Source organism: Nyctereutes procyonoides, unplaced genomic scaffold (genome assembly GCF_905146905.1).
Source record: "Nyctereutes procyonoides isolate TBG_1078 unplaced genomic scaffold, NYPRO_anot_genome, whole genome shotgun sequence".
In the NCBI taxonomy this organism is placed as follows: Eukaryota; Metazoa; Chordata; class Mammalia; order Carnivora; family Canidae; genus Nyctereutes; species Nyctereutes procyonoides.
Window position 1 is genome coordinate 7,702,515 of NW_026575160.1, and position 24,430 is coordinate 7,726,944.

The 24,430-nt window shown below is 35.6% G+C and overlaps 1 protein-coding gene across 2 annotated transcripts in view; it reads right to left on the reverse strand.

Annotated features, from left to right (window-relative positions):
- The window catches only part of TMEM196 (transmembrane protein 196), a 48,034-nt gene extending 28,383 nt beyond the window's left edge, over window positions 1–19,651 (reverse strand). Inside the window, exon 1 of one of the 2 annotated variants that reach the window (XM_055314883.1) lies at window positions 19,505–19,651. In XM_055314883.1, coding sequence (XP_055170858.1) covers window positions 19,505–19,651 — 147 coding nt within the window. Of the gene's footprint in view, window positions 1–19,486 lie in introns of both variants that reach the window. The other variant, XM_055314882.1, reaches the window with a different exon arrangement.
- Between the last annotated feature and the right edge of the window lie 4,779 nt (window positions 19,652–24,430).

Below are 24,430 nucleotides of genomic sequence, written 5' to 3' on the forward strand. Positions count from 1 at the left end.
GACTTTTTTTCATATTTATATCTACCACCAATACCCCAGTCCCAAACAGAATAATTAAAATGGTCCCTGGTGTACATTGCTCACTTATGAAATTGTTGGAATGGAAAAAGGAAGATCTTTGGTCATGGTACTATCAAGCAGAAGGTTGTCAATAATTTGTTGATTAAAGTAATACATACAGTTTTTGTTCCTATGCTTCACTAAAATTGCTTATTCAAAGATCATCAATGACACTCTCCTGACTATTCTTTTATTTTTCAAATAGTCTCCTCACAGAATTCCATTCCACTCTCCCAATTGCTTTCTTTCTTTTCTGTCCTTCACTCCTCAGTCCCTATTGTTGGGTTCATTTTTTCCTACCCTTACTGTACACTGGTATTCCTGAAGTGTTGGTTCCCACTCTATGCTCTTTGCAGATTTTCACTATTACTTCTCTGCCAACAACTTCTCACATCTATTGAGTGATAGATTCTCATTCACATTGAGTGCTGGCTTCTATCTGAAGTCAGAAACAGAGTTCCAACTGTATTTTTCACAAAGATACCCTCCCCAAATTTCAACCTATACATTTTTATCTTTATTCAGTTCTACAGTATCAGTTATTATATGTGGTGGCAGAAAGCCATTATTTTGGTCTTCAGAATGTATTTTCCCATTTTCTGACAATCATGTCTCACTTTTCTACGGAGGAGGTCATCTATCCCTCACTCTCAGTCATGTGTTTCCCATCTCCCACAGCCCTGTGAACCAACTTTAATGAATTAGGATGTTCTGTCCTCCTTGTCACAGTGATTGCTTCAGAGATGACCACAAGATATAAGTAAGGCCAATCAGAGGGAATTAGAATACATTCTAGACATTTTATTTCATCATTCAAGGAGGCAGACTGTCTTTTCCACTGGCCTAGGTATGGTGATGATGTGACCTGAGGACTGCTCAGGGCCACAATGTGAAAAGTAAAAATGAAGTCAACCAGAAAAATCAGGCACAGAGGTGCCTCACAAAAATATCTGCACTCAGAACATCCTAATCATTTCCTGAAGATATTGAGATAATATTCTCTTGAAAATACTGTCATCATCCCCCTGAAGATATTATTCTCCTCCAAAACTTCTCACTTCTGGAAATAGCATAGCCTTCCACTGAGTTCTCATTCTTGACATCTGGGACTCCTTACTGACACCTCACTCAAACTCTCATATATGTAAGTGAACCGCACAGTATTCTTTATGTCTTCAGAATATAGCTGAAATATATCTGCTTCTGTTCATTCCCATTGCTTCCACTCTATCCCAAATCACTATCATCTCTAGTCAGTGTTACAGCAAAAGCTTCCAAATTTGTTCTTTCCATCCTTGCCTTCATCAAACCCACTCTTCTCTGAACTTGTTACTTTCACATTTCAAATCTTTCAATTTTATACCATTGCCTTTAAGAAAAAATGCAAAATCTTTACATGGTCTATAAAGTATTTCATAATCTGCCTTCTTCTACAGCCTTAGCCTTCACTGACTTGTCTCCTGACTTCTTGGAACTCACCAAATTCCTTCTCCCTCAAGGACTTCACATCTGATGTTTCCATACCCTGAAGTAGTACTATTCTTCTCTGTCTGGCTATTATTCCTGGTTTAAATATTAGCCAAATATTACTTCTTCATAGAAGACCCCCCCCTTAACTTTCTGGACTGAGTTTCCATTTTAAGCTCTTTTGGCATCCTGACTTTTTCCCTTTGTAGCATTATAATTAAATACTTACTTGTATATTTATTTGTTAAATGTTTGTATCCCTACCATAGATTGTGTCCTGAAGGCAGGAACATTATCTTCTTGTTCTTTATTGTATCCCCAGAATATAACACAAAGTCTATTATAAATTGATGGATGAATATTTTATGAATAAATGAATCAAAGAGGCACAACTTGTAATTTGTTTCCTTGCCCTACAAACTTGCCTCTGTTTTTGTTTTTCTGAGCACAGTATACTCTCATTCTCTTTAACCGGGGCAGAAAGTCAGCCTTAATTTCCGATCTCTTTCCACTTTTATTTTTCATAGACTGTTTCCCACCAAATCTTGTTGAATCTTCCTCCATAAAGTTTCTCACATATGCCCTTTTTATTTCCATTCCCACTAGAGTGAGCTTCCTTTTGATTCTAAATTTCAACATGAAAGATATACATAATCCCCCGGCTCTAATTCTTTACACTGCTGCCTAGGTGATTATTCCTAAAATACATGTTGACTCATGTTACTCCTATCCTCAAAACCTTTAAAATATTCTTAGTACCATCCATTTCTTAAAAAGTGTGCTGTTCCAATTCCATAGTATACTACTCATATTTCATAATATACTACTCAAGGTCTTCATAGTTAGGTCAAGCTTCTCTTTACACTCTCTTCTTTCTGCATGTTGTGTGTTCTAAAACCAATGATCTCTTTACCATTCTCGAGCTCTCCATACATCATGTCTCCCCCAACCTAGAATGCCTTTCTTTCCTCATTTCCCATCATGCCCTCTCTACTTTATTTTTCCAGACTTGCCACCAAAAGCACATCTTCCATGAAGTCATCTGTCTCTCTCTTTACTTTCTTTTGTGTATCCACAGGATGTTCATATGCTGCATTATGTATTTAGCTATATTTATTTGGATTTAGTAGAAGACAATATAGTTTAGTGATAAGAATGGCTTCTCTACTGTCAAATGGGCTGGGTTTAGATCATGATATCATCATTTTCAATCTCTGTGACTTTGAGAGAGCTGCTTAAATTATCTGCCATAGTTTCCTCTTTAATTTGATGCAGAAGAGAACATACTTCATAGAATTTTTGTAAATAATTAGATGATATAATTGGTACAAAGCACTTAGAAGAATTCAAGTGTTCAATATCTCTTATTGTTTGCATACATTTGTGTTACCAGCTATAAAGCCCTTGAATCCAGAGTACAGATAATTATCTATCTCCAAATTCTCAGCAAAGTGCTTCATTTAGAGTAAAACCAGTAATTATTTGTCACATTAATTAATTGGGAAGTTCTAGCGTCCTGTATATCTTCAGGCTTTGTATTACCACAACTGCCTCAAGAAGATCTTGTTAAAGTTCCTGTTAAAGGAACAACTATTTAGGAAAGCAAGGAAAGGGAGGGGAAATTATTAGAATTTTTAAAAAGGAGGAAATTATGTGTAAACATTATCAATAATATTGTTATTGCAACTCTAAACAGGAGAATACACAAGGGAATCTTGCATAAACAAGCTGAAAACTTATAGAAAATGATGGTAGGGCTTGATATGTGCTGTTACTAAAATGGAGCTTTTGATGGAACTGTTTTTTGTAGTCGTGGGGTAAGAGGCTATGACCATGTACTATTGAGAAAAATCTTCTGTACTTTACAACAGAACACCTCGACTCCCATTCAGTCTTCCTCTGTCATTTAACTACATTGGGCAAATCAAATGAATTTTCTTGGGCTTAATCTTTAAAAGGGAAGAGTTAGATTGGATGGGATTCCTGCATTCCTCCTTGCTCTGACACTCTCTGATCACAAATTTAAGTGGCCCTGTTTTCTCTCCCACTCATTTTTAGCAGACATTTCTCCAGTATTTACGAGGTATTTCCTGAGTATCTATGTTGACACTATCACAGCTCTCTGACACTGAATATGTCATTTATAATGAAATTATATTCTCTATTCCCTTTATAGAAATGAGGAGACTAATGTCACATGATTATGGAATTAAAAGAAACAATTCATGTGAAACTGCTCTGTCTTGCAATGGTATGTGGTGGGTGCTGATAAATGTTTATATTCTCCCTCTACTTGGGAAATTTTTCTTAAGTTTCAGGATCCTGTATAAAGTTTATTTATGAAGACTTTTCAACCCCTCCATGTACTCCTGGTCAGAACCTAACAAAATACATTATATTCATGTCTATTATTACACTGATGCCCTGATCATATTCTATAGTAATTATTCATTACATATCTGTCATTCCAAAGGTTCTGAACTCCTAGTCAGGTGTTATATATTTTTAATTTTAAAACTTCAGCACTAATACAGGACCTCATATGTACAAACAATTTAATGAATCCTTGTTGATGAATGGATAAAAGAATGATTAAATTTCCAGTTAGTAAGAGAAGTGGGAAAAAGCTTCTCTTCTTTCAAAACACCTTTGGTAGTTGGCAAATGATACTTGAAATTTTCTTAATGAAAAGTCACCCACAGACTTGAATTTCACCATTTAAACAAGAAAGGTTGAAAGGGTTATGTCATGAGGACAGGGAACTTGAGTGTCCACTTCGGGAAATGCCACTGGTATACTCAGCAGTTTCTGCTGTCTCTACCAGCCAACTAAGACAATTTAGCCTTCCAGTTCACTAATAACTCAAATTGTCCTAAAGTTCCTCATCCATAGTTCACATCTTAGGTAAACAAAGCATGAAGATTTGCCTGACCAGCTAATTATTTCTTTTCATAAGAAAAATGTATCCAGATGGGAGAAATTAGAAATCTAACATAAGCCACAGATTTGAGTCACATATACAACCTTTCATTTTCTAAGTTACATTAAAAAGAAAAAAAAGGAAAATTTTAATATTAAATTTTAATATTAATTTAATAATATATTTTATTCAACTCAATATATTCAAGTTATTAATATTTCTTGGGCTCAATCCCAAGACCCCAAGATCCTACCTGGGCAGAAATCAAGAGTTGGAGGCTTAACCAGGTGAGCCACTCAGGTGACCCTCCCCCCCAAATATCTTATCACCCAGGAGATAAGATGCCTTCCTAAATTAACTAATTTCAGTTATGTGTGAGCGTCAGAAGCAACTTACTTTCTATTGGCCCAGCTTTTCTGATAACCCATTGAGTGACGTCTGCCAAACTTGTATCTTTTAACTCATCCAATCCTTTTACTTTGATATTTCCTAAACTCCTCATGTATCTCTCTAAGACTATTTTGAAGGTCTGAGGGCCTAAGATGTTTGGTGGTACCCCTTAGCTACAGGTGAAAATACATTAGCATAATCATGAGTTGAAGTTCTACCTCTTTCTCAAAAAAAAAAAAACCGTTCCTTTGAGAACATCATTTATTTTATAAGTGATTGGGGTATAAATGTGGTGAATACCGATTATCTTTCATAATGATATTTTAATTTCTTAATGTCACAGTAGAAAACAGCTTACCCTGTCACTAGTAAGTATTACTCTGCTATATCTACAGTCAAAGATAGATTTATGGAAAAGTGCACCTTTTTAATGTGGCCTTTTTAAAGTCATCTATGTTTATAAAATATTTTGACAATTTTTAAAACAGTATTGGATGAAAGCCTAATATATATACAAACATACACAAATATATATTTGTTCCTAGCCACTTCAGGCAAATTGTATACTAAATCTCATTGTTAATTTGATTTCTATATGTTTAAATTACAAAAAGAAAACCCTCAGAACTACAGGACTTTAACATTCCCTGTCCAAGCCCTGCAAATGTGTATAGTTTGATAAATGAACTTTGAATCTCTTCTTTAAAGGCTTCTTGAAAGCAATTTGCTTACTTATCTAAATTGATCACTAACTCTTGTGGTTTGAAATATTAGCTAACCTCTAAAAATTAGTTTAAATTTCCCCATTACTTTAGAAAAGCACCATGGAGTATATGCCACAATTTCTGTAGTAAGCCTTGAAACTCCCAACTGGGAGGAGGTCCTTAAAATTTGTTAAAATACTTATCTCCTCATGATAGTTTAGCAGTGCCAATAATTTGAGATCATTCCTGTTCAGTTTGAGGCAGTAACCCAGTAACTGCATTTTCCTTTTGGTTTAGCACTTATCTTAAGGATTACTTAATATTTTGAGGCATCTGTGAGAACTATGTTAGACTAAGAATTAGATGAATTGCCCTCTTGTCCTGGCTCTATAGTGAGCCAGCAGTGCTAACTCTCTGAGCTTTAGTTTACTTATCTGTAAAAGGATGAATTTGGAATAAATTATTTCTATGTTTCCATCCAGTTTATATTGTGTGACTTAACTATAATTCTCAACCAACAGGGAGAGGAAACATTTTAATGGCGTCCTTTCCCTTACCCTTAGCTATGACAGACCTCAGATTAGACAGAAAACGCAAAAGCCATCAGAGACTCCTCTCACCATTTGCCATTAAATGTGACAATCTGCATCAGTCATGCTCATCTTGCTTTCTTTTTTTAAATATACAAAAACGAAATTTGTCAGCACAAAACATGCACTTCATCTCTAAATTCAATCACCCGTTATCTACTCAGAGACTTTCTCCTCCCTTTCTCCTCCATTATTCACCTCAGCAGGGAAAAGAATTCCAAAATATCTCTTAAAAACAAAAACCTTCCTTGACTCTGAATCCTTTTACATCATTTGCTCTATCTCTCTACACAGATCCATTTTCCCTTTACCACCACTATGCTTGTTATCTCCATATTCTTCCCATTCTTTCTTTAACAAACTTCGCACTGAAGTATATGCCCATTACTTCAACTGCTTTTGCTAAGGTCAGCAATGATTTCCATGTTACAGTCCTCACCTTACAAGGAAGCTCTCTCCTTTGGACATCTCTGATGCCCTACTATCCTGATTTTCCACACATTTCTCTGGTCACAACTTCTCAGTTTCTCTTTTCTGTCTCCTCATTGATATCCAGCTTCTGAATATTATAATAACTAAAGGCTTTGTTTTGGGGTTTCAATCAGTAACATGGCTTTAAAAATACCTTTAAATGTGCTTAATGTATTTACAGACTACTCCCATGTTTAGATTTCTAGCACAGTCTTGTGTTCTGGACTCTAGACCTGTCCAATAGTCCACAGCATGTCTCCAATCTTACTTAACAGAGAACAGGTAACTCTAACTTACAGCTCACAAATAAATTCTTGATCTCTCCCCACCCAAAACAATTATATCCTGCACACACACGCATGCACACATATGCACGCATATGCACACATACACATAGAGTTTTTACTTTTTATTTATTTATTTATTTATTTATTTATTTATTTATTTATTTATTTAAAAGAGTGAGAGACAGCATGCACAAACTGAGTGGAGGGGCAGAGGGAGAGGGAGAAGCAGACTGCCTGCTGAGCAGGGAGCCGGATGCTGGACTGGATCCCAGGACTCTGGGATTATGACCTGAACCAGATGCAGACATTTAACTGTCAGAGCCATATAGGCGCCACAGTTTTTCCTTTTCTAATCATCTAATTCTCAAAAGAATAAATGGGATCCTATCAGTTGTTAGTCCCCAAATCTAAGACTCATTCTTAATACTTTATTCAACAATGGCATCTAATCAAACACAAAGTCTTGTCAACCCTGTGTCTCAAATATTTGCTTCTATGTTTATTTTATTCTTTCACTGTCATCCATGCAACCATAATATCATACATGTCAGTAGCCTCCTAATAGACATGTGACTTTTTGTCCAATTCCAATATATTTTATAAACTGCAGGCCCAAATGAGCTTCTTTGAATGCCAATATAATCTTGTCACTTAATACCTTTCTACTACTTTTAATAGACTCCTGTTATAATTAAGGCACTTTATGGCAAAGTGCCATAATCGAAACACTGTAGCTTTCATATAAAGCCTTATGTGAGTTTTTCCCTGTTTGCCTCTCCATCTCTATCTCCTCCTGCTCATGTGCCATAATCCAGTCACTCTGCCCCTCTTTCAGATTTCATTTTCTTTCTGTTTTTTAAATATTTTATTTATTTATTTATTTATTTATTTATTTATTTATTTATTTATGATTGAGAGAGATGAGAGAGAGAGAGAGAGAGAGAGAGGCAGAGACAGAAGCAGGCTCCATGCAGGGAGCCTGACATGGGACTCGATCCCGGGTCTCCAGGATCACACCCTGGGCTGAAGGTGGCGCTAAACCGCTGAGCTACCCAGGCTGCCCACTTCTTTCAGAACATGAAACCTTTCTTATCCAAGGATCTTACCCATGCTATTCCCTCCAGTTTCCCTGCTTCATGTGGCCAATGTCTCAACATCTTTCAGAAAATATTGCTTCCTTAGAGATGTTTTTGCTAATTCTCCCATTATTAATAAGTTATATTCTTCATAAGCCTGCATATCTCCTGTTTAACATGTCACAGACTGTAATTGTTAATTTGTGCATTATTTGTTCGTTGTCTGTATTTTTTTTAAGTAAGCTTCAGAAGACCAGGGATCATGATTATTTTATTCACAGCTAGATCCTCAAAACCTAAATTAGATTGTAAAACGCTGTAGCTGTAGAATAAATATTTGTTGACTAAATCTTATAAGAAAAAGAACTAAGGAGAATAAGCATCTGGCCATGAAACTGGAATAGGAACCTGACTCTTCTGACTTACTTTAGCGCTTTCTCCACATTACATTGTACATTCCTCTTCTTCACTCATCCCAATCCAGCACAGACCATGTAGCTCAGGCCCATTAAATATTTTTCCCTCTGATCTCTACATTGATTTGGCCCCATCTCCATGAGCCTAAACCCTATAAGTCCCAGGCCCTGAGTTGTGCTATTCCACAACCCAGCTCCCTGGGATTTCTCTGCCTTTATTAGATTTACAGATATTCTCAATGGCCTCTGCTTTCCCCTCTCCCAATTCTTTTGCATTTTTAGCATAGTGTTCATCTTTAAAAGAAGTCACTTTTCCACATTCCTATTTATATTTCTTTCTTTTCTTAGTCCATGGAAAACCCTGCTATTTATGCAGTGTTATTTTTTCCCTTAAGCTAGAACTAATTTCTTATTTTCCACCCCAAAACAGAGCACTGAAAAAAGCAAGGCAAATAGATCCATATCCATATCCATATCCATATTTCTTCCACTCCAGAAAATGTTGAAATTTTCAATATTTCAAAAATTCAACTGGAAAAGGGTAAATGTACATTTTTATCAATGGAGCCATGAACTCTCATAAATATGATCAGATTACCTTCACATTAAAAAAATACCAAGAAGGTAAGATGTACAATAGATATGCTGTTGTGATAAGCAGTTCTCCATTAGTATGAGGCCATCCTGGTGGCTTAGCAGATAGCATGGGATAGAAGGCAACCACAGTGAATAAAGAAATTAAACCAAAAGCACTAAAGAGAGAAATGGAAAAACAAACCCCACAGTTGTAAATGGGGATGCACAGCACGTAGTGAGAGAAGCCTTTTTTCAGAGACTGTAAAGCAACTGAATGAAACCAACAATCACGGAATGAATTTCAGAATAAATCATCATAGAATGTAGCTAGTTGGCATGTCAAACTCTTCTAAATGAATCCACGTCCAAAAACCTCAGAAACTTCCCACTGCCCCAGAACCCAAATCCCTCTGTGTATAGAAAAAAATCAGCCTTGATTCTCAGAATGCCTTCCTTCACATCTCCCTTTCAGTGTTGGTAGAATGCAATCTTTCTTGTATTTAATGCATTATGCATTGTATTCTATTCCAAGTCTGCTTTGTGATAGTGTTCCTTTTTAAAAAATAATCTGTTGACTATTTTGAGTATGCTAAGTAAATACAACGTTTTGATGTTAGACCTATTTCTGCTCCAAAAGTAGCAAGGGAAATTAAACTAAACTTGTGAATTTTGAATAAGAGGGACTTGGAATTTGCAGTATATTTAAGAGTCAATTGTCTAAGTCATTTTTATGTATACTTATTACTCATGTTAATCTTTAAAATAAAACATCTCATAGATTGTAGTAACACAATCAAAAGAATTTGTCTCCTGAGCCCAAATTTCTGTTATTTTAGCCAATTAAATAAATAAATGTATTTAAAAATTCAAACTAATATAAAAATTTAAGATAATGATTATTTCCAGAAGGAAGCAAAAGAGGATGTAATCAATATTGAACACCCAGATATGGAAATATTGTCAAATAACATTCTGTTTATTAAGGCAACTTAATTTATGTCTCTTTTGAGAAAAATTAATGTAGGTGCTATAATATATTTGGACAACACTCAAATATAACACCCACTACTTGATACATGTGGAAAACATAACAAAGTTTATAATGTAGAAGATGGATTTGGTGAGGATGAAACAAAAAAAAATATTCCCTTGGGTATTCGCCAGCTTTGAGTCTATGATTTGTGACCTGTTCTCACAGAATTGAAAACAGCCAGGGACTCCAGGGGACTAGAGGGTAGAAGTTATGCTCTTCCCAAGAATTGTCAACACCATAGAAGAATGTTCATCCAACATGCCAGGCAGTTTCTGAAAGCTAGCCAGTTATGGAAATAAGTTGCAGCTCATAGAGGATCACAACATTGTGAGGTTGTACCAAATCAGGGTACTAGCAGCCTAAACTCAGCATACATTGCATATCAATGACAATTAACAACTTCCTTGTATGAATTTATCTCTTCATCTTCCCTACACATGCATACTAGCACATGCATGTGCACATGCACACACATACACACATGCACACATACTTTCTTCAGTTGATTTAGATCACTAAATCCTAAATTCTTTAGGTTTTCATCCTTTAAGTGAAGAAGCTCATCCGCTGAGATAAATGGTACAAGAAAGCAGTTGGAATTCTTAGGCGATGTAGTACATTGTAAATATAGGCTGCCATTGTTACTATTATTAGTGTCCTTATTATCATTATTATTTTAATTCCTCAGAGTAAATGATGTCCAAAAATAGTTGATGGGAAACAAATAGAAAGAAGCTAAGAATTTCAATAGTCCATCCAAAAATAATGATAAAATCAAACACACATCTCTATTTGGTAGAACAAACAAAAATTATACCTTTCTATATCAACATTGACCCAGAAAATATTCGTAGGACCCTAGGACATGCAAACTAAATCACAACTATTAATGTTCAAAATTGGTTATGAAAAGTACATATTTTCTAAGAGGAAGTATACGACCTAACTGTTACCAAGCCTTGAGCCCAAGATCAATTTCATCAATGGCCTTACAAGAAGCTCCCCCTCAGAAATGTATAAAAATAAAATGTCTATTAATACACAAATAGAAACCACACACAGAAAATTGAATTTCCAAGAATACAGCACTAGCATGCAATCATTACTGTGGGCTAGTCATAGTTATTAAACACTTAACATGTATCAAGCCCTTTGTATAAGTATTACTTTTAATTTTTCAAACTCCATGAGATAGATAGTAATATTGCTATTTTACAGATAAATAGCTGATTTCTCTGGGAGATAATGTAACTCATTCAAACTTAAACAATTAACAAATGCTAGACCTAGAACTTAAACAATTAACAAATGCTAGACCTAGAATTTAAACGAAGTCTTAACCTCTAAAATCTATTTTCAGGGCATCCCGGGAGGCTCAGCGGTTTAGCGCCACCTTCTGCCCAGGGCCTGACCCTGGAGACCCAGGATCCAGTCCCATGTTGGGCTTCCCGCATGGAGCCTGCTTCTCCCTCTGCCTGTGTCTCTGCCTCTCTCTCTCTCTCTCTCTCTCTCTGTGTGTGTCTCTCATGAATAAATAAATAAAATCTAATAAAATAAAATATATTTTCATGTATTAATGTCATGCTAGTATCTCCTATTAAATAAATGAACTCTTTGTCAGGCAGCTGTAGGACTAATTAAACAGAGGAAATTATGATCTTACAAATGCACCATCAACAGGAAAATCACCTGAAATGAAGTTAGGTTGTGATGGTAGATTTACACTTCCTTCAAGTCTCAAGATTTCCCTCAAGCCTTTCTTTTGACCCAGGACACACACTTGGAATCAAAGGCTGGTGTTTTGACTTGAAATTGAGCAGCAATTCCTAGCCCATCTGCCTTGACCTCATTGATTGTCAAGTTTTACCCAGCAGACCTCACCAAGCTTAGTTAAGAATCAAGGGCACTGAGGTGGGCATGTGACAGGATGAGCACTGGGTGTTATTCTATATGTTGGCAAATTGAACATCAATAAAAGATAAATTTATATAAAAAAAGAATCAAGGGCAGACTAATCCTATCATTCTTTCAGTACCCTTTAAAGTTGGTCCCATTGTATTTAGATGAATTAGATCTTGCCAGTTATTATGTGAACGTACCTTTGCTCTAACAACTCCAATCTCCTCTATCTTCCACAAATTCTCCAACTTTGCACATGTTAATAGCTCTGCTTAGCAGTCCTTCTCTCTTCTGCCCACTGGAAAGCTACCCAATCTATCAGGCCTGGATAAAAATCTCCCTCCACAGGGAGTCAACCCTGATCCCTCACTGATAACACTCATTTTGAACTACGTTTAAATATATTGTTTGATGTCTTCCTGACTTGCTCTCATAACATTTAATGAACATTTGAGATGCATAATATTGTTTTACTTTTTAAGGCTAAAGCCTAAGCTCTAAAGGTAGGAACAATTGAGTCAAATATTTCATGCTCTTCTAGGAATATGGAGGTTGTGCTTGTTGATCAGTTGACTATGCCAATCTCTTCTGGGAAATAGATACAAAGGGTGATAGGGATTGATCTTTATGCCATTTTGCCTGACTCATATATTCAAGGATGGGAGCAAATAATGAGGTCAGACCTCAGTGAATGACCTTTTCATGACAATTTCCCATGTTCCACACAATGCAATAGAAAAAATACAGATTTTAAAATAAGACTACCAGCTTTAAATACTAATTCAGCTGATTAAATAACAGTGGATTCTAGGGACCTCCTTTTCTCTACATAAACTTTATAAGGTACTATATTCTTTAAAAAGTTGTTAATATTGGAGATAATAGCATATATAAAAGCATCTGGGGCACAGTTAACTATTAATAAATCACATATTGTATTATTTCTACAGGGCAAATAGCTTGAGGCAGGCTATCTTCCAAGGTGGTCTTCTTAAACACTAATATTTTCTTTTTTGTCTTGACTACATAATTTTGTCCAGTATTTAATAATAGATCATGAACTAATAGAACTTAGAATTTCTTTTCAGGAGTCTTAATACTGGTGTTAAAAACATGAGCACTAATTAATGTCACAAGAAACATTATTGAAATCCAGATATTTGATTGATGCACCTATTAATAATACAACATGTTATAAGCATTGCTTCAAAAGCTACTTGGGTAATTCAAGCAAAACCATATAAGTCTCTAAGATATTAAGTAATTTTATTAGACATATTATTTTATACTTATAATTTGACTAGTGACAAGAACTCATATAGTTTAAATGTTTTCAAGGACTTTTTTTTGTGGCATAAATAGTGGTTCCTATATCCCCACTGCTTCATTTGCCTAACTTAGATAATTGTTTAATTTGTCTGATTATAGCAGTAGCTGTTACCCCATTCCGTTTTAAGCTGAATATTTTATTTTATATGACCTATCCAATGCAGGTATTTTGGTACATTTTTGTGGTTGATAATATATATATATATATATATATATATATATATATATATATATATGAATTAAATCAAAAGCTAAAGACACATACTATATATATAAGAAATTAGAGTTGATTGAGGGTGTTGGAGGAATGTTGAGAACCAGAGCAGTACTAGTGTGGTCTAGGTCCTAGGCAGTCATAGGACAGCATGAAGACAGTAGAGGAAAAAAGAAGCTAATGCTCCCTGAGCACTTAATCTGCCAGGCTTGGTAATGGCAGTAACCCATGAAACTGGTACCGGTAATTCTCTCCTTGACTTCATGAAGAAACATAAGTTATCCAATACCACAGTTATATGGAGTGAGATACATGAATTCAATCTGTCATTCAATTTGAATTAATATATAGAGATTAGATAGATCTACATTCATGAGAAGAACTGCATGGTTTCTTATATCACAACGGAAAGTAGTCATACAATTTCTTCTCTCTCTCTCCTAAAATATGCTGAATGAGAGCCTTTATATATCACCATCCATTTATTTTGGAACTGTCCACTTGGCATATTGAAATAAACATCTATCTGTAGAGTGACCACCAAGTAATTTTACTAAGACAGTGAAGTAAAATATATTTTAAGACTTTCAGCTTAGTTATTTATATATAGATATGCTTTTTGAATGAATAAGATTATATATAGATACATACAGTACAGTAGTAAAATGAAATTTTGTTTGCTTCACAAGTAAATGACCCAATATCATTTGGACATAAAATTGTTGGGGTTTCCTCCCTTCGTGGGTGTTTACACACACTGTGACCAAAATCTATTCTAGTTTTTATAGAAGTTTAAAGGCAAGTATTTCAGTTTGAATGGCTGGCCTGTGCCTCCCAACTACCAGTAGAATTAAATATTATCTGAGGCTAAGTGACTATACAAAAAGTTAAATTTCTTGACCATATCTGAAGCATATATTGGATGACCTGGCTAATAATCATGTCAATACTGAAAGCTAATTTGAATGCTTTAGGCAAAATCATCTAAATAAAAGAATGATTTTACTCTTGTTTGTATCAACCAAATTGCCAACAAATAGGTGACCAATGCAATTATTATCAATTATTCTCTAATATTTCTATTCTGAAGTCTTCAAGATCAGTTATATCCTTGGATAAGGGTCAAAATCCTGAGACAGAATTTGTTATAGGCTCTAGATGGGAATTCAAACACATGTCACTTACGTGAATGAAATATAGACTAAAACAAAATATCTCATCAGATAATGGCAAAAGTCATCATTTTTCTTCTATCATACCATTACCAATCAATACTAGAAATAGACATTTTATTTATGTTTCCTTGGCACACAATATGGTTCCCTGATTAATAACTACACTTCCTAGTAGTTTGTCTTGTCTAACTGATTTAATTGTCCCAACCCCAGTAGATAAATTGGCACTTAAGAACAACAGTATGAATCAGATTAGGATGATATTCTTTAACTGAGGTTTACAGAGTCCACGAATGGGCTTTATTATATCAAAAAACTTAAAATTGATCTATATGTTCAAACGATACTATTTATATAGCAGAAATATCTATGAATTACATACTAAATTTATAATGGTGGCTAATTTTAATGAAGTGGTAGAGAACTTCAGTTTTGATTCTTTTTTTTAAACCCTTTGAAATAAGAATTTATGCATGAATTACTTACATGATTAAAATTAATTCTAAAATTGGCTATAATGTATATTTGTAATTTTTATGAGGATGGGACAATGCTTTCATTTCATGCTAAGAAATACAAATCCCTTATGTTATATATTTTGAATCTGGAGAAAAGTGACGTATCTGATTAGAGATACACTAGCCTCAAATTCTATACATTTGAAGTAACTTCAAATATTTGAGAAGTTTCTTTCACCTCATTATATTTGTTTTAGCATTAGTGAATTGGACTAGATTTAATTATTAAAAATAATACTCTGAGGTAGCTCTCATTTATATATAGCACCTCTCTTATATTGCTACATTATGGATCAGAATGTATAGTAGGAGAATTTCAGCACAAACTTATAATTGGCTAAGTTGTTGCCATGGTGAATCAAGAGTTCCCATAACAGGTAGCCTTGATTATGCTATAAATTTCACTCACCTCAAGAATCAGATTTAGTAAGTGGAGAAAGTCATAATATACAAATCAAGTATTGTCCATAAAGATAACCAATAAAAATAATTCAAACTTCATATGATTTAGATAAAATTTTTTTGAATATTCAAGAAGACTGTGTTTGCATGTGGTGTAAACAGGGCTTAGAAAATTTCCTCTTAATACATTTAATTTATAAAATAATTATCAGATATAGATGGATGAAATTTAGCATGATATATATCAAATACAACTTAGCACCAGATGTTCTGGACACAACCATCTGAATCTCTACATTTCCAAGTGCCAATCTAGGCAACAAAATAAAGTCTTCTTGAAACCATGAATCTATGTAGTACTAACTACAGTCCATTTCCATTATTGTTGATGCACCGGAGACTGAGAAAAGTGACTATCATACAGCAACTTGAAACATAGCCCTGTCTATTTAACTCTGTCAATAAATCTTACACATCAGTTATATTTCAAAAGACTGTCTTTTCCAAAGCAGATTACTCAATGGTTGTTTCATTGCTATCTAGCAGTAATGTCTTTTATTATGCTTTCAACAGGTGACCACATCAGCTATAACAAATGGACAACAAGAAGCAAAAATCCTGTAAGGTTTTTATAGCTTTCTTTCTCTATGAAATTATAGTGAAATATTTTTTCTTGCTAATTGCCACACCTTTAAACTGATCATAGGAAGCACTCTTGCCTGATTATGAAATAGTGACTAAAAATATAAGCATCTGGCCCATGGATTTTTAAGCCCTTTATTTTATTTTACTATTTTAAGTCACATTTTAAAAACTTTGTATATTAGGGTTCAAAGATCAAAATACTTGCCTGAATTCTTAGTGCACTTGACCTAGATAAAAAGCTTATGATGTCAGAATCCATAAAAAAAAGTAATCCTTAATAGTATGGTTTTATTTGACTTCTAAAATTTAATTCAAAGATCTTGTAATAACGACAATAATGTATTGAAAAAAACCTTCATGGCACCAATCCAAACACACTCTGATTATAGACTGGTTATTGTGACAGGTTAATTATTATAAAATCCCATCTAGTGTCCATAAATAATACAGATTTTTAAATTTATAAAATACCAAAGAGATTAATATTTTTTATCTAGTTTTCCTCTGCATCTCCTTGAGTCTCTTTGGGAAGTAGGAATTGGTGTCATTATTATTATTAAAAATATGAGGAAATAAATCTATTGCCTTTGACTAGCACACAGCCTCCTGTGATCTGGTCCCAACCACTCTTTCCATCCTTATCTTCCCCTCACACATAAGCTCCAGAAAAATAGAAGATCCTGTTCCTCCTGGAACATAACCCACATCATCCCAGTTTGTGCCTTCATCTATGCTACCTAAAAGGCTCTCATTTCTCATGCCCTTCACTGCCATTATGTGCACCCAGTATTAGTAGCTTGCATTTATTCAGGGCTTAGTATACACCATGCATTTACTAAGAGCATTATTTCATTTGTGCCTTTTAACAACCCTATTTTACAGAATATGAGAAACTTTGGAATTATCCAGATGGTTAATGACAGATCTGGGATCTGCACCCAGGTAGACTTCAGATTTTACTCTGTGATGCATTACTTAGTACTATGATACATAAATTACAAGTCCCAGTAAACTGTCAAGATCAAGATAATACAACTGTTCTCCCATGGATATTTCATTGACCACCCGAATTTTCCTCCCCTTTATCTGCCTCTGTATCACTCTGAGGTCAAACTTTAATTTCTCACCTCTGATAAAGTTAGTGATGTACTCCTCTTGTTTTCTCTACTAGGTATTCTGTTTCATCTTAATTGTCTTTGCATTAAATAGTAAAATGCATATGGTAAGCCTTCTATTAATATTGGTTAAATGAATTCAGCATTAACCAATATAAGAGATAATTCAGAGTATATCACAAATGACTTCTGAAAAACAATTTAAAAAATCAATTTGGCAAGTCTATAATTTAATAAATAATGAACAAAACTGAGTATCTCTTCACAAATTTGATTTTCTAACTTGAGTTTATAAAAGCCAGCAAAAAAGTGACCCATTTGGGCATCCTAGTTTCAAATCCATTCATTCAATTACCTTCACTTTTAAAAATGTTTATTGAATCAGACAACAGAATTCAAAACTATTGTTCAAGGATCCTCGGTGAATTTTGGCTACTCTAAAGAACCAGTTGAAAACGGAACTAATTCTTTGTGATAATGATTATATATTCTTTTATTTGCTTTTTACTGAGCTGCTACAAAATTTTCATTTTTTTGTACAAATAAACATGTTGACTCATTTAGATAATGGTAAATAGTCTGGGAAAATAAAAAAAATAATTTAATTACTTTTCTTACATCATGCCAAGCAAATGTAACCATCTTTATAAGTTTTTGAAGATAAAATGGATACTTTAATACTATTTAGAGACAACCTATGTTTATTCACCCAATTTTTCACATTTAAGAGGGGAAGCGATTTAAAGAGTATTTGAGGCTTCTCCTTCATAATCCACCAAAAGGTCTTATTTTCCCCTTTGTTTTAAATGTTGGTATTATATTTCATTTTGACAGTTGTTTGACAGAAGTTTTAAAGTCTGATTACTTCTGTTTAAATAAGAACTACAACTCACAAAATACTATTACATATAAGATGTAAAATGATTAATTTTAAGGTTTGCCTTTTAGCCTTTCATACTTTTTTTGCAAGTTGATAGTAACTTACTGAATTTAGAACAAGGATTCTTAGGAAAAATTCAGTGTTAAAATCGAGTACCATTTTTACTTTTCTTTTTAACTTCTGCAATTTAAAAACACTTGCCTCATTTTGAAAAATTAAAATACAAAAACTATTTTTCCAAAGCACAATTGTACCAGTTTTTAAGATGCTAGAACTTTCCTCAAAAATGAATTACTTCAAAGTGATTTTTCTTAAACTCATAGTCATTTTTCCCCCAGTGACTGAAAGCACAAATAACCAAACCATGATTGTTAATTACACCTATTGATCATCAGTGACAGAATAGCATCCTATTAAATTATCTTGGAAACTGGAATCAAGCTAGAAACCAAGAAGGACATAGCAACTATACAACTTATAGAAGAAGGAAAAATTATTTTCACAATTAGGCCCCCAGTAGGTAGGAATAGTCCTGCTATTTTTATTGATCATTGGTGGAAGGAATGGGTTTCTGAGGCTTCCTTGGAGATTCACCCAAAGTAAACAAGAAGGTCATTGGCTCTGACATCACAACTGACCTAGAGGAAATTATGACATTTTCTCTGAGCTGTTAGGTAGTCTTTAAGATGAGTTATTCTCCAATTAGAATGTTGTTACATATCATACTGTTTATTGTTTAACTTATTACTCACAACTTACAATAGAGTCTTTAGATGTGAAGTATCAGAAAGCTAGCAAAGAAAGAATAAGAGCAATGTTTTCTGGGGTAAAATACTCCTTTTACACTCACACATTTCTTTTTGTTGTATCAGTGTTGCCTTTAGTGTACCTTGGGCTCTGTTGCCCAGAAATAAATGCATAAATCTACCCTTGCTTGTTCCTGATACAAGAAAATGATGTAACACTTTCATTTTGATTTTCGTTGTAAAAAGAAACAGGCTGAGTCTGCCCTTGACAGGTGTGACTCCCTAATCAGCACCGCTAGGCAACCTTATGCAGCTTCAGCCAGTGGAAACTCCCCTCCCCCACCCCCAACTTTAAACAAAGCCATTTAATTTGGTCTTAAGCCGAGGTAAGGGGGGGGGATGGACCAATTAGTAAATAAAGGGACAACATAAAGAGGCATAGTCTGCCAACAAGAAACTACATGCAAGCCGGAGGAGATTTATGGTTTTCATCCCCAGGGAAGGAGGGACTAACGCACGCACACTGACCATCACCGTAAAGAGGTAAAGAGAGAGTGAAATGGCTCAACGTACACACACCCCGCTCCATACCGGGGACGAGTCTCCGAGCTGCGGCTTGTGCTCTCGGAGGGCCAGGCTGAAGCTGACCGCCCCCACGGCCACGCTGGACACCCCCAGCCCTATCTCCAGCACAGAGAGCACCAAGAGGCTCCCAATAATCTGGCCGCTGGTGCACATCCTTCCTCGGTCATCATTCCTTCCAGATCACAGAGGGGAAACCAACCATCCACCTTCTTTCTTCCACTATCCTCCTTCCCCTTCCGCCCCCTACCAGACCCCAAAACTTTTCTTTCTTCACCAGTGAAGCATTATCCGCAAGGATTAGATTTGCAGAATCGGAGACCCTCTTCCCTGACCGGGTGAGAGGCAAAAAAAGAAAAGAAAAAAGAAAAGAAAAAAAAAAAGAGTCGCTCCACCCCCTGGCACGTTCCGACAGGAATCGTAGGATTTTCCTGGGTTCGGTGGTCCGAGTCCGGGGAGAGGGGCTTTCAAGAAGGAGCCAGAAACCTGGAGCCCGGAGCGCGGAGCCCCGTCGCGAGGCGCTGTCCAGAGTCCTGCCGCGTCCCAAGTCTCCGCCAGAAACCCGCTCGCTTCTAACCTCCTAGACCCCCAGGCTCCCCTTTGGTTCCTTGCGGAGGAGATGGCCCTTGCTTCCCGGAGAACCAAAGCGGAACTGCTCAGAGCTTCTCTCTCTCTCTCTCTGCTCTCGTCTCCTCTCCTTTGTTTTCGTGGTAACACCAAGTGCTTCTGCGAGTCCCAGGCTGAGCGGGCGGATATATTCAGTACCACGCTCCTCTCGGTTGCTGTGTCGCCAGCAAAAGCGACCTTGTCTGATGGCCTTTTCCCGTCTGGGTTTCTTCTCCCTCGTCGTCGTCCTCTTCCTCCCCCCCCCCCCCACCCTCTCTCTCTTGGTCTGATTCTCTTTCATTTCAGTGACCTCACTGGGGTTTGAGAGGTTGATGGAGGAAGGAAAAGCCTGATACATTCGTGGGTCTAGAACCAATACTCCTGGCTGACTGCTGATGGGGCCCCGCCTGGGGACCCTGACCACAGGGATCCGAACGATCCCTGCCTCCGCATCTCCCCCTACCCTGTTCCCTTCTGGGCTGTTAGCCAGATGGAAGGGGAAGGATGCCTGCATCAACGTGGGGGCTCATTCTGTGTAAAACTTTCTTCTGCGTGTACATGGGGGTAAGGTCGGGGCGCAGTGGGCAAAGAAAGGCAGAAAGAGCAGAAAAGGGATGGAGAAAGGCCGGACTCCAAATTCACTGGGACTCCGCTAAGGACTCTCACCCACGAACTTTCTCTCCCCTAAAGAGCTGGACTCAAGCCTGCTCATAAGGAGTGTCAACTCTCCATTGTCACGACCTGTCCCTTGTGTGTAGGCGGTGGACTGGTGTGGAGATGCAATTGGCCGGACACTCTTCTGTGGGAATATTGGCAGAGGTTCCTCTCCAGCCGGCAGACCCTTGGTCTTACCCAGTAGCAATGCTGTATGTTTGGGATGCATCCCCAGACTGAGCATGACTGGGACCGTGTGTTTTCACTCAAATTCAAGAGATGTGTACATTTAAGTGTTTCGTTGGAAATGGATTATTAAAAACAAAAATCTGGCTCATTGAACAACTGACAGTCATCAGAATGATTAGCGCAGGGGCCAACCCTAGCTTGGTGTTTTCGTGTTGTAATCTGATGCACATGGGGCTATAGAAGTCTAAGAATCGCCGTGTCTGGACCCTATTTTTTGTCCCTGATTTTACCTCATGAAAAAAGTATAAGGTAGTTCCTCAAGGAGACTCAGGAAGCAGGGAGATGAGAAGGTGTTTTGGGATGGGAGCCATCTTTCTCAAAAACTGGGTTTCACAGTTGGAGTTAGATTGAAGGAAAATAGAAGAAAGAAAGATTGAGTTAGGACATATTATACAAAACCAGGATATCTTGACCTCTGAATACATGCAGACTAGTGCAATGCAGGCATCTCTGATTAGAAATTTCTTTTTTTAAAAAGTCCCAATGCTGAGATCTTTAAACCTGAGTGATATACAATCTATAGCATAAGTGCCAATTTCAGTTTTCTTAAATTTGGTTCAGGGCTTGTTTTAATAGTTTAAATTCAATTTTACACTATAATTTACTTTCTTTATGATATATTTATACTCTACATTTTCAAAAACTTGAGACATCTTCCTTTGAAAATATAAAAGCAGGAAGGAAGAATTTTAACTTATTAAGCCTTAGAGAGTCCTCAGTTATTGTGATATTTGGAGAACAACTCAAACATTTATGTTGCCTAATTGGTGAATTCATTTTCCACATATTGAAATTCATTCTGCTAAACAGCCAATTGTTAGAATCCTTCAAATATTTTTTTGGTTTTAATGAAGCACAGTTTATTTTATTTAGATCTTGTAGAAGTCATCTAAATGATCTAATTAATATGTATAAATAATGAAGTATCTAGGTTGCCTAACTTTGGTTTGTCTACAGTCATTGCTTTTCCTTTTTTTTATTCTTCCCCATTTGAAAGAGAATAACAAGCTACAGTAATTCTTAAAATAGATTGGCTAATGCAGACTTTTGGAAGGTGTGCAACTTATAGGAAGGGAAATTAATCTTATAGAGGATGCACAGGTAGTATTAACAATAGACAGATTTCAAGGAGAGAAAGAAATGAGTAAATCATATATTATGTTTGAACACTCTAAATGTGATGACTAAAAATATGTTTACTTAAATACCCCAAAGCCTAATCATACGCCTGAATACAACCAGTCTTGAGTGATCCTGGGTCAGTGGTGCAAAACCCAAATCTTTTGAGAATCAAAAGTACATAAAAAAATTATATCCCTCTTCACTTATCAATGACTACCAGTGAGTCACACTTAAACAGAAACATTTATAGAAATAAAATAAAAACAATAATTATTCACAGGATCAATAATTAAACACAGGACTTTGTGTTTCAAAACATGAGGATTGATGCTATTAGAACTTTCAAAAGAATATTACTAGTTCTGGGAACAAAGTAGATTTTACATGTCCCTTTAAGTTATATAGAGTTCCCCCCAAAGTAAACAAAGGGGCCACTAAAATTAATTATAGTCATGGAAATCATAACAAACATGGACTCAAATTGGCATTCTATTATTTCTCAAAACTATTTGTCAGAGAAAGAATTACAAGATAAAGCAGCAAATCAAATTAAAACTAAATAAATACATGCATAAAAAAGTACATTGCTATCCAAATACCAATGGCTCTACATTTAGAGGGTTTAATTTTTCTCATGTCATGTTACCCTAAAAGAACTATTCATGAGATCCAGTGATACATGGCTTAATACTTGTACATCTTCAATAACGGCCATAGTATTAAAAAAAAATCTCAGTTTTGCCACCTGCTGGCTTGTATATGGTACAGTGAATATGAACATGTAGATAACTTTAAAATAATTCTAGTTAAACTCATTAGCTAATCAGAAAAAGTCCTTCACAACTGCTCTCTTTAGGAACTTACTTCTGCCAATAAGTATTTAAGAGTTCTGAGAAACTCAGGCCTTCATCTTCCCAAGTAAGACTTAAAGAAATTTTAATATATGGATAAAGGAAAAGCCAAGAGTTGGTAAACAATTACCACCTGTCTTAATATAATGAAGTAAGTTGGTGAAATGAGCAATTCAATCACTAATACAGGCAAATGAAAAGGTCAAAATTTTTAAGTGATTAATTTGGGGATCTGATTTAAAATGTTTAAGCTTTTATAAACTAAATTTGTATGGTGACCCTAGGCACTGGACTGAATCACTAGTATAAAGATTAAGGAAAAGAAAAATCACAAAATCATTACAAACCATGTAGCAGTTTTTTTGTGTTATAAGTCTATTTTATATCTTAATGCTCTTGTCAATGTGGTTAGAAAAGATTGTACCTAAAGACTCAGGATTTGATGAAGTGATTCTGCTAAGAAAGGGGAAAAAGAAAACAATATTTGAAGATTTGTTTATTTAAATATCAAGAAGCAAAGATAATTAAAACTGAATTTGTCTTTTGTTTTTTTTTGTATTCTGGTGATAGTAGATCTTAGAAGTCATTATATAATAGTTTTGTCAGTGCTTATGAAAATTAGAGAGAGTATAGTACTTAGTTCTGTATTTATTATAATTTCCCATTTATGTCTGAAATATCCTTTGATTACCAACAATTTTAAACATGAAAAAATTCCACAAATGATATATTTTATAGTGATTTCTACTTTTAAGAAGGTGTAGGTATTTCTACTTCTGGCCATTATGAAGTAAATGGGACTGGACTTACTTTCCTACTGTATATAGTGTATTCAAATAAACTGTTCAGATACTGAATGATAGGCAGTGCAGCACTGTAATCTCCAGGAGAGGAGAAATAAAGCAAGGTTTTCTGTCCTGATTTTTTTTTTTTTACAAGAAAAGAAGTACCAACCAGAGCATTGTGGTCTTATTGAATTTCTGGGACAACTAGCAGAGTTTCTGGATTCTCAGGTAGCCAACATTTGCCAGATGAAGTGCTAGAGGGGAGGGTGTTTCATGGAGAAAGAGGTCTTCATAAGGATTCCTTGAGTCTGCTGTTAGATTCTTAGCCACACATCCATGGGGTGCAACTCCATAACACTAGAAACAGAATGACTAGAGAACTAAAATCTGAAGCTTACAAGATATCATGGAATGTTAAGGTTCATAGCAGCCAACAAGAGTCTTTGGTGAACACTCAGCCTTCAGTGAAAATTCAAATTGGGCACACACAGATAGTAGGACTAAACTTATTCCAGGATTATAGGCGACTCTATATCTGACCTGAAAATACTTCAAAACAGGCCTCTAAAGTATCAGTGTGCTCTGTCAGTAACTTAACAAAATCTAACACATTTTAAAGAAAATTACAAACCATCACTCAATGGTTAAAAGTCACAGCATGCACTATC